The sequence below is a fragment of the Podarcis filfolensis genome (assembly GCF_964270895.1).
Source record: "Podarcis filfolensis genome assembly, chromosome: 6".
Classification (NCBI taxonomy): Eukaryota; Metazoa; Chordata; class Lepidosauria; order Squamata; family Lacertidae; genus Podarcis; species Podarcis filfolensis.
In genome coordinates, this window is record NC_139609.1 from 65,871,735 (window position 1) to 65,886,772 (window position 15,038).

Consider the following 15,038-nt stretch of genomic DNA (forward strand, 5'->3'; position numbering starts at 1 on the left):
CTGGCGCGAGGTCCGCGGAGGGACGCCGCGTCCAGTGGTGAGGGGGCGGTGCTGGGCGTGTGCGTGCGCGCGCTTGGACGGTAGTAGCGGACGAGGAAGGCGGTGGGAGAGGCCCGAGGTTGAGAGGCCGGCGAAAGGGGGTCAGTTTTTTTCCTCCCTCACTGTATAGTGTTTAAAGGAAACAGCACGGACGTAAAGGAGAGCGCGAGCGCGCACGCTCAGGTCTGTAAGAGAAGCGGCGCACGCGCAGACCGAGATTCACGTTCTAAGCGTGGGTGTCTCGAGAGCGTTTGGCGGTTGGTGTGTGGAGGGAAACGCGGCTCGTGCCGGGGGCCGAGAAACGGTGCGGCGGGAGAGGAATCGAGGCAGGGCGAGGGCGGGGCGGAGAACAGCCTTTCACACTTGCCGGCTTCTCATCCGCGGTGTCTCTCGCTGAAAGAATTGGGGATCCAGTATAACCTCTCAGATGCTTTCACAGGGACCATAAGGTTGTACCCTGGCTCTTTGGTCTCAGAAAGGGAAAAGTAGCCGTTTGATATCACCTAGGTGAAAATTAAGAGAAAAATAAATGAGATCCCATTATTTGGATAGCATACGGTGAGTAAAATGTTTTTGGAGTATGCACCAATGGCCAGCCATTGGGTGGCATGAGAAGTGGTGGTAATGACTGCTGCATGTCAGGTCGTGAACATGGTTATAAAGAAACCATTTTCACAGTCATTTCAAATGTATTGGTGTTCTGTCTTTCCTTAAAGATACAAAATAAAACCAAACACAGAGAATAGCTATATGTGTAATGGGGTAGGGAAAGAAATTTTGCTAATGTTCGCCATTTCTTTTAAAAATTGAGTTGGGGAGTAGAAAATGGACAATCTTGAAGTAACATAATTGGGGGAGGGGGAATCATACAAGGTAATCTGCCAGTGGACTGATTTTGAGTAGGAGCTGTTAGAGTTATCTACTCTTGGTCAGAAATTACATCACAGAATGTTCCCAATAGGTATTTTGAAAGTCAGATTACAATCATATACACACTTACATGGGACTAAGTCTCATTAAGCTTCTGGTCTGAATAGATTGTACTATTGTGAAACCCAAGTCACACCATGTTTATAAATACAGTTCATTGCCTTTGAAATATACCCTGCTTTTTCAGATATATTAATATCGCAGCTAACTAAAAAATGTGGTGCCCTATAATGAAAGTGTACCTTAGTCAATTTAAGCAGAAGTAAGGGAATCAAATCCATATTTTGCCTAAAATAAAATACAGAGGTCTACAGTGACCGTGATTTAAGCTCTCCCATGGAAACAATGGGACATATTTGGTTGGAGGGTTCCCCAAATTATTGCACATTGGCTTGGGTAGCTGTTACAGTTATAGTTAGTTGGGCTCTAGGGCTGCTAGGAAGGATGTACAGGTTACTGTGACTGGAGGCCCAATGCAAGTCAGCAAAGTGGTGATGTTGCAAAAAAGAGGAAGAAGCAAATCCTGTTTTTAATTTATTAAGAGAAGCATGCAAGACATAAGAGGTAATGACACTTCTCGCTGTGACACTTATTATAGGTCTCTGAAGTGCTGCATCATGTGTTCACATTTTAATTATACAAACAAACGAGAAGATTCTGAAGACAAACTCAGAGTTGAGAATAGCATTCAGAAGGCACTAGACATTTTCACTTAGAGAAAAGTGGCTTGGGGAAGAGGTTGTGGAATTAATTTTTATATATTTAATTGATTCATTTAAGAAGGATGAAAAATGAGTTGAAGTTTTAACCAAATTTAGGTTAGATTATGTATAACTAATTGTAAACAGCTGGGCAGTGAAATGTTGCTCTAGGAAATAGAGAAGGGTGGAAAATAACACTTCACCAATGCTATAGAAAGGTGTGAATCCAACATGAGTCCAGCCTTTGCTTCAACTTTAATTGGATTAACTGGAATTATCTCGCCAAGCTAATTTCAAGTCTTCTTTGCCTTTGAGGGTATAAGTGATGTTGTTTTGGCTACAGTTGTGAAGTACTTCTGAGACAACTAATTTTGCCTGATCTGGAACAGTTTTGCATTCTTATTTCTGAATTCACACCCATTTTCAAACGTTTTTGTGGACTACTTGAAGCTTGCTAGGGTTCTTGATGGATCATTTACACATTTTTTTGTTCTGCAATGTATAATAGATTTCACTTCTGAATTAAATATGAGTAAAAAATAACTATTTCTTCAGCACTGGTCTATTGAAATCCAGCACTGTGTTATGAAACCATATTCCTAGACCAGGCTGCTAAGAAAGGCCCCTTTAAATCATAGTAAAAAAAAGAGATAGAGACAGCTCATAATAATTATATCACAGGCCTTAGGTCAGGGGCTTGTTAATTAATCCATTCATGTTTTAAATGGTTTTGAACTGCATCGGGGTGGGGTGGGAAAGACAACTAAATTGAAATTCCCCATACATTTTTGCTACACACTAATGCCAGTTACGGAGAATAGCAGTTCCAGTTCCAAACCCTCCCATTCAGGCTGACCTCAGCCCTATGGTGCTTTTCCCCACCAAACCCCTGGGGACCCACATTGGCCTCCTCAGGCCCCAGGGTACCGTATATTGGTTTGCCTTTCTGGACGACATATTGATACGCTGCATCTTGATGAACATGACATAGAACGGCCTGATCCCCTCCCATATGTTGATTCACCTGGGAGTAGGCTCAACACTGAGGTGGGCAGAATCAGCCTATCCCCTGAACACCAGTTTTCCATGATTATTCTGGTACATGCCAAGGCTAAAATGTGACTTCTACAGCAAGCCAAGTTGTTAGGGAAAAGTATCTTCTGCCTGAAACTAGTCTATTCAACAGGCTATTCCAGACCTTCCCCCTTGACTAGAAATACCAGGTTATAGCTAGCCTCAGCCTACTAGCTAAGGTGTCAACACTCTGTGGCATAGTGAGTGGACAACCTGCCCTATGGGGCTGGGAAATGGGGGGGCATGTGTGAGATGTGCTCACAGGGAGTGTGATTTGAGGCATTCAAGAACATTAAAATTCAGGGCAATTAAATTGGCATTACCTCATTCTGATCCACACCCCCAGAGGAGACCTGTCCTGATAAAGATAGAAAACATGGTGGCAAAAGCATGCATAAACAGGCAGTAGAGAGAGCACAAGGTCTAAGTCCATGTGGTTGGAGGCAACTGAGATAGGCAGTAAATCTGTCCCATCAGGAAGACCACCTTAGAAGAGCCAAAGCCCTTTTTTCTCCAGCTTTGTGTTCTCCCTGTGCTAAGGAGGCTGATCTAGCCCTTTCTTTTTTAAAAAAACAAACAAACCACCTTTATTATCAACTGACTTTGAGCTGACATCACATCTCAGTGTTTTATTGCATTTGTTCTTTGTTTCATTGTTCTGTTTTATTGTATTTTATATATTCTATCATATTTAATGAGTTTCATTTAAACTGCTTTGGAGATGTATTTTGGCTAGGAAATCCATTACTTATATCCTATTAATAAATAAAACATCTAACATCTGGTCTATTTTTAGATTTCACAGAGGAATCTGCTTAATATATATAATGACTCATGAGATGGGGGAAATCCCCATAAGGGTGTTACATATGCATTCAGAAAGCTCCTGAGAATAAGGAGGATTTATTGGTCATGGGGGGCGGGGACTAATACAACCACTATAGTCTGCAGCATCACCTGGGATCAGTAATGTGGGACAGAAAATCTTCCAGTGCTTCATTTTTTCTGTGGAAAATGTTCTGCTTCATAGATTAATTAGTAACTGTGAATGTCAATTTCAAGTAAGTGTTAGACCAGCTGGCAATTCCCACCCCCCTTACAAGCTGAATTAGATCGCTATAAGGCATTTCTGATTTCTCTAAGTGAGACAGTTCAAATATCAAAACCCACATCACTGCCTGTGATCATTCTTTAGACACTGCCGTCTCCTTCAAAAGATTCAAGGTTTACAAAAGAAAAGAAACGTTATCGTGGGTTTTGTAATATAAAATTTAGACAAATGGCTGCATAGTAAGCTACCCCATTGGATTCCAGTCTGCAGCATATTGTGAAAGGATTCATATATCCTAGTAGAAGCTTTAAGTTTTGCATCAATATGACAAAAAATTCTAATCTCAGTGATGAGAAGATGTATAATCTCTTGGACCTTTTCCAATTCTATTTGAACATATATTAAAAGGTTCCATCACATTTTGAAAGATGCACCCCCCCCCCCCCGATCACTGGCATTGACTACCTCCGCCCCAGAGCGCTTCTCACACACCCTTTGTTGCCCAACTGCATCACAACAGCCCTGCTGCCAATGGGTCTAACACTCCAGGAATTGCTGCCACCACCCTCCCACTTACTCCTGCAGTCCTAGGAGAGAGAACCTGGAGTGCACCAAAGCAATTATTTTTAAAAGGGTTCTGGACTAATGCCCCAGCACTCCTCAGCTCAATCTGTACTTTTGCTTACCTGCCATGGAACAGCAGTAATGTTTCATGTTTTACTGTTAGATATTTTAATTTGTTAGAAGCTGCCCAGAGTGGCAGGGGCAACCTTGTCAGATGAGTGGCATATAAATAATAATAATAATAATAATAATAATAATAATAATAATAATAATTATTATTATTATTATTATTATTATTATTATTATTATTATTATTATTATACCTGTGTAGGGAAATCATATATGGAATGACTTTAATCATTGTAATAATTTCTCCTTAACATCTGAATCAGGAGAGTTCATGGACCAGTGCTTGAATGGAGTGGCGAGATGGATGAGGAAAAACAAATAGAGCTGAATCCTGGCAAAACATAGGCACTACGGGTAGAGTGATTCTCATACCTGAGATACAGGTCAGTTGCCTACCCTAAAGAAGCAAGTTCACATTCTAGGGGTGCTTCTGGATCAAGTTGTGTCACTGGAGCCCCAGGTAACCTCAACAACTAAAAGCACCCTTTGATGCTTCAACTGGTACAATACCTGTTACCATTTCTGGACTGGGAAAGTTTGGTCAGAGTAGTTCATGAATTGGTTACTTAAGAGTACAGTGCAGTAATCCAATCTTTTAAGTGGGGCTTGATATGGAAACAGCAGCTAGTGCAGAATGTTGTGGCGCGCTTGCTGATGGCAGTGTGACTTCTGCCAAGAAAACCAACAACAATGAGTGCTTCTGAACAACAATTAAGGACGAGTTTTTCTTTCTTGGCCAAGTCTCCAAGCTCAGTGATGCACTGTTGAAGCCAGAAAGTTGTTATGTGAGGAGGATGAATTTTCTTGCAGAACATCCACGCCAGCTTCACTTACACACCCTCGAGTGGGTGCAGGTACTATAACTGCCTGGTATGTTCTTTGATCCTGCCCAGATTTCTCCTAGAAATTTCAGTAATCATTCATCACCAGTTCAAGTGTTACACAGGTCATTGTAAGAAACAAGCCATTTTTTCTCTAAAAGCCAGAACCATGAAAAAGAGACCAGAGATGGTTTACAAGTTGGAAGTCATGAAGAAATGTTAATTGGGTGACACTGACAGCAAAGCACAAAAGGGTGGGTAGGAAGGCCACTAGTCAGGAAAAGAAATGAGATAAATGACTAAAAGCAACACATCCATTGAGATCAAAGAAACTTATACCAAGTCCACTAGGTATAGCAACTACACAGTGGACTTGGGTGACGGTATTGAGGGAATGCTCATCAGATTTGCAGATGACATCAAACTGAGAGGAGTAACAGTTAAGGTAACAGTTCCAAGACTTAAGTTTTTATTAAAGACAGATTTTTTAAAATAAAAAATGCAGATGACTTTCTTCTGCCAAGTATTATTGGTGGAATCCAGCAATGTCTATCCACCAAGAAATCAATGTTACCTTCCTCCTGCCAGTTGGTTCCCAATTATCGGGTTAGTAACATGCTTTTGGAAACTGGACTTACTGATGAACAATCCTCAGACTCCTAGGAAAAACTTCTGATTTTGCTCTTGTGGTATGTACACAGACAGTGCAACCTACTTTCCTGCTTAAAGAAAGTGTGGTTGGAGACTTGGACAGCGGAAGCATTAGCCTTAAGAGGGCTAAATCCAGATCTCCTGTTGACGCAGGCAGTGCAGATGGAGAATTAAAATTCCTCAAGCCCTTAAGAAACCTCTGGATAAGGAACTGTGAAAAGATGGCTTGTAACTGATTAGGTGATAAGCTGCTAATATAGCTAAGTGGATTGTAATGGATGAAATAGATAGGTCACCACCTTTTAGATCCTAGCAACAAGGACACCCAAGCCAACCCCAGTGAACATTTCAACTCATCTCCCTTTATATCCCCCACTCACTTTCCCTGTTCCTCAGAAGGAAGTCCACCTTCTCCTACTTCTTGGTGTCATATCTTCTACAATACTGTCCAGCACTTGTAATTTTCAATTATTTGGCACACTTCCTTTTTCATATTTTAGCCCCTTCTTAATGTCTTCTTCAGTAGCATAACCTTTCCCAAAGCTGCCCAGGTAAGGACTACCATTAGAGACTACACTTATCAACCAGTTCCCTTTTTCTGTGCCTAGTACACTGCCGTGATTACAGATGACACAGATACTAACTGGACACTTGAAAAACCTATCTCAAAATGGGAAGTCTTCCAGCCACCACTCCGTTAATTCCTCCATGCAGATCAAAATCTGAGCGCTCGAGTCCTGCCCCAATTTTGTCCTTTCACAAATCCCTGCCCTCAATCCATCAGTGGGGCAGAGGAGCAACAACAAACGCCAGCTCCCTTGGCCTGTAAAGCGAGATGAGTGCCACAACCCCAGAGTTGTCTGCGACTGGACTTAAATGTCAGGGGTCCTTTGCCTTTACCTTTACTAGAAGAAATAGGCTTAGGGACAGCTGACAACAAAGTTGTCCATTTTTTGTCAGTGCTTCTACAGACCAGGAATTGTACTTGGAAACCTTTTTGAGGTGTAGGATTAGTGAAGTCAGTGAGACAGGGCCTGGCTTACCAAGAGATGCACTTTCTAATATTAGACATTAGTGTGATAAGCAAGCATAACCCATTCATTACCTGCTGTTGAATACTTCTATTCACAGGTCTATTGATGTCCCCTGGTCCTTGTCTTAATGTTAACCGAACATACTTTCCCACAGCAACATGTGCTAAGAATGCTCTTCAGTACGTCACTATGAATGCATACTATTACAGTGGCATAGTAAAGATCTTGAGACTATTGCCAAACTTCACAACCAACTCTGCTCGAAATACTAGTAGCCTACCATCAAAGTGTTCAGCAGCTATGGCAGGAGGGTCATGAAACAGGCTCTCACCTTTGTAACCCATTTTTTAGAAGCAAAGGTATACCTTTCACTTCTTAAGTAAGGACACATGAAGAATCCCACCAGTTATACAATTTTAACCAACTGCTTGATGTACAAACTCCTGAATGATACATTTATTGGTCTCACCTTGTATATTTCTGAAAAATATGCAAGTTACATTTTTTATTAAGTTTGTATTGGTCAGGAGGTACAGTAGTGCAAATAATTGAAACTCTGAAGAAATCGGATTTGACAAAGACCCTTTAACACCCAAAAGCTTGTATTCCTTCCTAACAGCTATAGTTGGCAGCATTGGCACCTCTAATATAACTTACCAGTAGTAACTTTTCATTGCTTTGTTTTTACTAGAACACAAATTAAGTTGAAAAATGTTTATTTTTATTTATTTTTAAAAACTGGAAACATACACAAACAAAAAATCTGCAACATTCATGCCAGAAATTGAGAAACTCAGTAAATCCTTTTAGGAACACTTCTGTTCCTTGCAATCAGTTTTTCAGCAATCAGTTGCACAAATGACAGCTCCCCCCCCCCCACTAAGAAATTAGAATTTACAGCCATGCATAGACTTCAGTTTTTGTGTTTTGCAGCTAAAGGCCAACGCAAGTCTCAGAAGTCCTGTTGGATGTTTTCTTTGTTTGCCTCTCCATGTTGCTGCTTGATTTGAGAAATTTCATTTTCCAGTTGCACAATAGTTCGTTCAATCTCATAGTTTTTACTGACCAGGGACACCCACCTGAAGGGGAAAAGAGAACAAAAATTAAATTACTATAGGCTTCCTTAATGCTATGTTACCAGTTAAGGGAACAAGTTGGAAGTGCTGTGGTTGAGGAAAGCCAATCTCAATTGAGACTTCCAACTGGTTTTGTATGAGATTGTGTTCCTCCCTGAAGGACAGAGAAGAGGCAGGGAGCAAAGTTCAAGAAACTCACATAGATTCCATCTCTCGAAGTTTAGCACCAGCTGTGAGCTGCATGTTCTTCCGCTGCCAGTTAAGGTCTTGAATGTGTTTCCTGAAGAAAAGGGTGACATACTGAATCACTTGTAGTCATTTATTCTGCTGCCCCCCTAAGTCCACAGACAAGTGGAATAGACTGTACAATCACATATTCAGCCCTAAAAGCAGGAGCTTGGACAACTATTTTGGACTATCTCAGAAGCAATGTTAAGAGTTCTGAAAGACTCTGGATTCAACACTTTAATGCTTTGGCCACACCTATCACGGACATGCAGCCTTCAGAGTTGGCCAACAAGGAATGTGATCCTCGGGCTAAAAAGACCTGTTAGCCACATCTGATCTAGATCCATTATCCAGAAGTAGCACCACTTGTGGACTCTATCACCGTTCAAATCTCTAAAAAACAATGTACCGTATTTTTCGCTCTATAAGACGCACCAGACCATAAGACGCACCTAGTTTTTGGAGGAGGAAAACAAGAAAAAAAATATTCTGAATCTCAGAAGCCAGAACAGCGAGAGGGATTGCTACGCAGTGAAAGCAGTGATCCCTCTTGCTGTTCTGGCTTCTGGGATAGCTGTGCAGCCTGCATTCGCTCCATAAGACGCACACACATTTCCCCTTACTTTTCAGGAGGGAAAAAGTGAGTCTTGTAGAGCAAAAAATACGGTACATATGCTTCTTGAATTAGTCCTTGTATGGCACTCCTAATTCTTTTCTTCTGAATTTCTTCTCAAAAAGCATTTTATCAGTAATTATGAATGACCTTTTAGTTTTAACAGTGGCCCTAGCTAGCCATGCAACTTAACAGACAAGGATTCAGGAGCAGGAAACATGAGCTCATCCTTGCAATTTGGATCTCTACAATATTTTATGGCACTGAAGGTAGAAAAAAGGAAAACTACATTTTTTTCAAAGTAAATTAATCATATACACACTGCCTGCATTAAGAGAAATCCAGGAAAGAGTTCAATGTAGCACAAAGGAGATTGTCAGTGATCTCCCTTTCTCCTCCCCCACAAACTGTTTAGGGGTTCTCCCAGTTCCTCCAGAGCCAAGTTGGGGGAGGTGTGGAAACATGTAGAAGGAAGGGGGGAAGCTCCCCCGTACTAGCAGAAGTCCTTGGATGGGGTTCTGCTAGAAGCAAGGCTTTTTTAAAACAGAACTCACCAGAGCTCAGTTCCAGCACCTCAGGTGGGCGCCATTGCCATTTTAAGAGAACAAGGGAGGTGTTCATGTTCATGTCTTTTTCTAGAAAAACAGCACTGGCTAGAGGGACCCATTAGTTGAATCTGGCCCTCTGATTCAAACTACTGACAGACCTAACTTCATGTCATTCAAAAAAATAATCTACAACAAACAGCTTCACTCCCAGAAATGAATATTATTCTTGAGCTGTTACTTGGTATGCTGCTTCTCAAGCGGTTGTCTCCAGAAAATTATCTAAGGGAAACAGAGCCATCTAACCATTTTGTATCTAATATTTGGAAACGATGAATTAGTGAGAACTTCATAATAACCAAGAGAATGTCTAAAAACAGCAGCAGTAACCCTAAATTCCAAAATGAAAGAAAAACATTTAAACATTTATTTCTTGAACAATGTATACATGAAGAATTCAAAATACACACTGTACTAGAATGCCTATTTTGCAATCTAAAGTCTTATACATTATTAGAGCCCCATAAACTATAATTCTATTTTTATTCCAAAAGGCAACTGAAAAACAGGACTCACCTCAAACTCTGCAGCTCCTTTTGTGCCTGTTCAATCATATGAACTAAATGCCTATAAGCAAAGAAAAATACTAGTTCAAAAAATGATTCCAATAGCGAGTTCAAGTAATGCAATGTACTGATCTATATTTTATCTTAAGCATAACTTAAGCTAACTGGGGGCTTTAGATTAACTCTGTTTGTATGTCTCTTTACAGTGCTGTAACTCTATTGAGCCCTGAAACATAAGAATAAAATTTGGTACACAGGACACAGTTCTATGTTTGAACTTCAGATACCAACTTAATACCCACAGTAGTTTAAAGGAAATCAATTTATCCAAACCACATTAATTGGCCCATCCCATATTCCCAGTAATGCTAATATGGCACTTGGTGTCCATTCTTGTCTAATTAATTACTAGTAAACCACGCTGACATGAAACTTTTTTCTAGATTAGATACTTTTAAGTCAAGAAAATTCAGTATTTTACTGAGAGAAACAAATGTGGTAGGATTCACAGTAAAGCATGCTTAATGGGGCTGGTGTGTGGCATTCCTGGTCTATGATGTGTATGTCTCGTGTAGTTTTATGAAATTTCTTATTGCTTTCCATTGTTGTATACCACTTTGATACATTTTGTAAAAAGGAGCACAGAAATCCTTAAATAAAAAAACTTTTTGTCCCCTCCTTTCTGCAGCAGCCCCTCCAGCTCCCTGAAAATAAGGGGTGAGAGAATGGGATCCCTGAGATTGAGTGGAGGCAACTTCTATTATGCCAGCTTCTAATAATCAGTGAAATTTTTCAGGGACCAGTGCGGGGGAATCTGACATGGTAAGGAGGGGGCAGGGAACTCAGCACCCACCAGTCCCATTACACACTCTTAACTCTCAATCCAGTGCTTAGAGGTTTTGCAATTCCCTACAGCAGGCATGTGCAAAGTCCGTTTTGGGGCCTAATCCAGCCCACTGGTTGGTTCAATCTGGCCCTCGTGGCAGTTTATTTCCTGGGGTAAAATCCTAAAAAAACCTTCAACAAGTTCAATCCCAGAAAAAGCGCAACAACTTTGGGGTAAAATCATAAAAAAGCTCAACAATTTCAACCCTAAAAAAGGTCAACAATTTTGGTTGGCCCTCATGGCCCTTCACTTCATCAAATCTGGCCCTCTTTGAAAAAAGTCTGGACACCACTGCCCCACTGCAAAGTTTACATTCTGACTTGCAGCATCTTCTCTAATCTTTTCAGCTTAAAAAACATCCATGTGGTGAATGAAGATCCACTGAAAGAAGGAATAAAACCAATTCTTGACCTTTTTCAATGAAGAAGTATCCAATAGTATATGGCTCTTAATTTTTACTTGCAGGTGTGAAAGTGCTAAGGAAGGAGAGGTGGGTTCGGTTCTCAGTAGCAGGAAAGACAGCATTCCATGGACTTCAAGACTGATTTTTTAAAAGGTTTTCCGTTACCACTTTGGAAGCATTTCACAACTAAAAAAAATTATAGAGCCTTCCAGCTAGCCCTTTTTAAGAAATGACTTGAAGGAGACACAAATATCTTACTCGTTATACACTTTCCAGGCATTGCAGCCATACTGAGACATCAACTCCAAATTTTCAATTCGGACTGCCTGGTGCTCCAGCTGAGCCATTGAGTTATTAACACACTCTTGCCATGCTGTGATGTCATTCTTCTGCCCAGAGGATGGTGCAGGCAGCTCATATCTGTGAAGAAAACAAGAGAAATTATAGTTCAGGAACAACAGTTTAGGTGGTTTGAAGTTTAAGAAAGTCATTGTGCTGATCATGTCCAGTTTCAGGCACATGTAGTCCTATTTGCAGAAGTCTGACCCAATGTCTGCTTTCTCCAATGCTATCAGCATGAAAAAATTTAATCTCTTTTGCTAAAATGCTGAATTATAATTCCACAAACAGACTTACAAGTTCCTTTAAGACATAACAGACCACTAGCTATTGTTCCAACAGAGTATGCCTGCCACCCTGAGGCAAGAACTAGAACATCACATTTTAATACTTTTCAGAATCTTGCATCCAAACCTTAGTTCTTTCTAGATTATGACTTCGCATAGATGGTACACCCCACAGAAGGTCTCTGAGTTACCTTTTCATGCTCAACAGTTCTATGGGCTGTCGGGCTGCTAGGCGTTCAAATTCATTCCGCATTATTTCAGTCTATGAAACACAAGAAGAATTACTTGCAGTCCGGAAGACGATAACCTGAAAATTCTAAATATGATCACACGTAAGAAACAAAGATCTAGACCTCAACACAACACCAAAAACACTTTGTCCTAAGAGAGGTCCCCTTTGTCCCTGGAACTCCTGAACACATTCAGGGTACTTCATGTATTCTAGGGCTCAGCCCAGGCTTTGGAAACAAATAGTATTTTTCAAAGCACTGCTAGGACTTAAAAATTAGGGAGCTCTCAGTTCAAGTTTTACCTAGTCCAGAAAGTCACAATGTGACTTTAAGCAAGCCACTTTTCTCTCAGTCTCTACCATTTACAATAAAGAGATAATATACTATCCTACCTTACAGAACAGCTGAAAATATAAAGATTCCCAAGGTAATGTATCTTGAACATTGCAAAAATCTATGTAATATAAATATGAGATGTTCTCCATTCACTTCCCCCTAAACACCGAGAATCTTTTTCTATTTTTGCTCACTTGGAGACAGGCAGGAAATTTTTTTACATTTGTTGGAAATACCGCTAACTACGTTTGAAGTTGAACACTGGCTTATTTTTATTCGTACTAGACTACAGTTAACTGCTTTATTAAGGTATTTTTAAATATATATATATTTACTTTCAATAAAGTAAAAAGAACTTTGCAATGTCTTGACCCTAAAAGGCAGCCTAGAAATTTCTTAAATATTTTAAATAACTTTTCTAGATTAACATCCTTAAACTGCTTTTTTATTGTGTATTTTTAATTATTGTAAACAACCTTGGATATTTTATAAACTGGCTACACATGTAAAACAAAAACAACAAGCACTTCAAACTATTGCCTACTGAGACAATTCCAAAAACCAAGAGGTGCGTCTTCAAGACTCAACCCTGACCTTAAGTTAAATTTCGGGGGGCGGGATTTCTGTATACCAGGTGGTGGATTTCAGAGAATCTTGCTACACTGCAAATATAAGCACACACCTGCAAGATAACTTCTCATGGTCTACCATATGCAGGAAGCATTGAGTCTGCTATCTTGGCCCACCAAGGCTTGTGCCACATTAAGCCCATTAGACCTTCCTTGGAGGTTGTGAAGCAGAGGTTGGATGGCCACCTGTCATGGATGCTTCAGCTGAGATTCCTACATTGCAGGGGGTTGGACTAGATGACCCTTGAGGGCCACTGCCTACCCTACAGTTCGATGATTCCATCATGACCAGCCAAAAGTCTGTTTCACTGTCTTTGCGGGCATCTGCAAATACTCGCATGGCCACTTCTCGTAGTTCCGTGGCAGGGATGGGGAAATTATCACCCGCCAGATAGTTATGACTACCATTCCCATCAGCCCCAGCCAGCGGCCATGGATGCTGGGAGCTGCAGTCCAAGTACCTGCAAGTCCCAGCTCTGAACCCAAGGACCAAGGTCGGATTTAGGTTTGATGAGGCCCCAAGCTACTGAAGGTAATGGGGCCCTTTATATGTCCAGCTGTCCTTTGTCAACAGCAAATTGTCACAGTTTTTTGTGTTGAACATATGCTATATGGTAAGTTTTGGACCTAAAGCCATTTGCACATAAAAAAATATTTTATCAAAGTAATTGTTGAACTGAAATACAATTACTTACATCATAGGAGCCTACACAACACAAACCACTGTTGCTGTATGTAGGTTTTCTTTTATTTGTGGGGGGGGTTTTACCTTATATTTTAGAAATGTACATCCAGTTGTGTTTTTCCTTTAAATTTTTGGGGGATCCCAAAGAAAGTGGGGCCCTAAGCTATAGCTTGTTTAGCTTATACGTAAACCCGGCCCTGACGAGTGCGCTTGAGCCCGGCGGGCGCCTTCCTCACCTCGAAAGCGCTGTAGTCGGGCGCCGTCAGGTAGCTCAGGTAGTTCTTGGTGGGCCGGTAGCGCCGCGTCTCCTCCTCCACTAGCGCCGCGGCCTGAGGGGAGACAAACGAGCGAAGCGGGAGACACGCCGTCAGAGGGACGCAGGGAAGCCCCGGCGTCCTCGCCCCCACACCCGCTGTCCCCCGCCCTACTCACCGCCTCCCGCACGCCCGGAGCCTCGTAGCCTTGGTCGAAATAGGGCAGGGCGTCCACGGCGACTTCGCCGGCCACCAAGCCCGGACCCGACATGCCGCAGCTCCCAGCGCCCGCCCGCCCGCGCGCCTCAAACTTCCGTCGCGTTAAGATTGCGCGGCCGCCGTCTCCCCGACATCCACTTGTGCCACTGCGGCTGCGCAAATTTAGCTCTCCAGCGCGAAAGGAATCCCCTTGCGGCTCCCGGCGCCTGCGGCCCGGCAAGTCATGCTGCTGCTGCTGCTCCCCCTGCAGGGCGGCGTAAGGAACAGCAGGAGCAGCGGCACCGAAATAACAGAGACCATCAACAACAGTGATTCAAGCGGTGTATCTTTTTCAAGGCTGGAGAGTAACACTACATACCATACATACACACGTTCTCCTTTCCAAGGCCTCTGGTTAATGGGTTATTTACCCTCTTACACGTGCCCACAGCATAAATGGTGTCCCCAGCCACTGGGATTTTTATTTTCCCCTCCTTTCAGGCTCACTTCCCCAACACACACACCAATCCGGCTTAATCTATTGCCACAGTGCAGTGGACTTTGCGCAACAACATATTTTTCACTGCACAAACCTGTAACTTTTCCCAAAAATGGTGTCCTTTTAAACAAAATGTATTACCGTGTTAACCGTGTTTTTTCTACTTCACACTGCTCAATACCAATTCTCCACTGACCAGGGTCACAGCCTGCAGTCCATTTCCTTATTCCGTTACAACCCATGAGGGAAGGAGCGAAGCAGTCGTAGGCT

General features: G+C 41.8%; 1 protein-coding gene and 1 long non-coding RNA gene across 2 annotated transcripts; one reads left to right on the top strand and one right to left on the bottom strand.

Moving 5' to 3' along the window:
- The first annotated feature begins 42 nt into the window (after window positions 1-42).
- LOC310764206 lies at window positions 43-11,563 on the top strand. Its single transcript, XR_014549064.1, has 3 exons — window positions 43-140; window positions 4,752-4,871; window positions 10,711-11,563. It is a non-coding gene; the product is annotated as an uncharacterized lncRNA (long non-coding RNA).
- On the bottom strand, window positions 7,694-14,441 carry BCAS2 (BCAS2 pre-mRNA processing factor). The gene is made up of 7 exons (XM_083617621.1): window positions 14,250-14,441; window positions 14,054-14,146; window positions 12,129-12,199; window positions 11,570-11,731; window positions 10,033-10,083; window positions 8,270-8,350; window positions 7,694-8,073 (listed from the first exon to the last, which is right to left on the bottom strand). Exons 1-7 carry the CDS (start codon window positions 14,340-14,342, stop codon window positions 7,947-7,949), a joined length of 678 nt encoding a protein of 225 aa, XP_083473747.1. The 5' UTR covers window positions 14,343-14,441; the 3' UTR covers window positions 7,694-7,946.
- Between the last annotated feature and the right edge of the window lie 597 nt (window positions 14,442-15,038).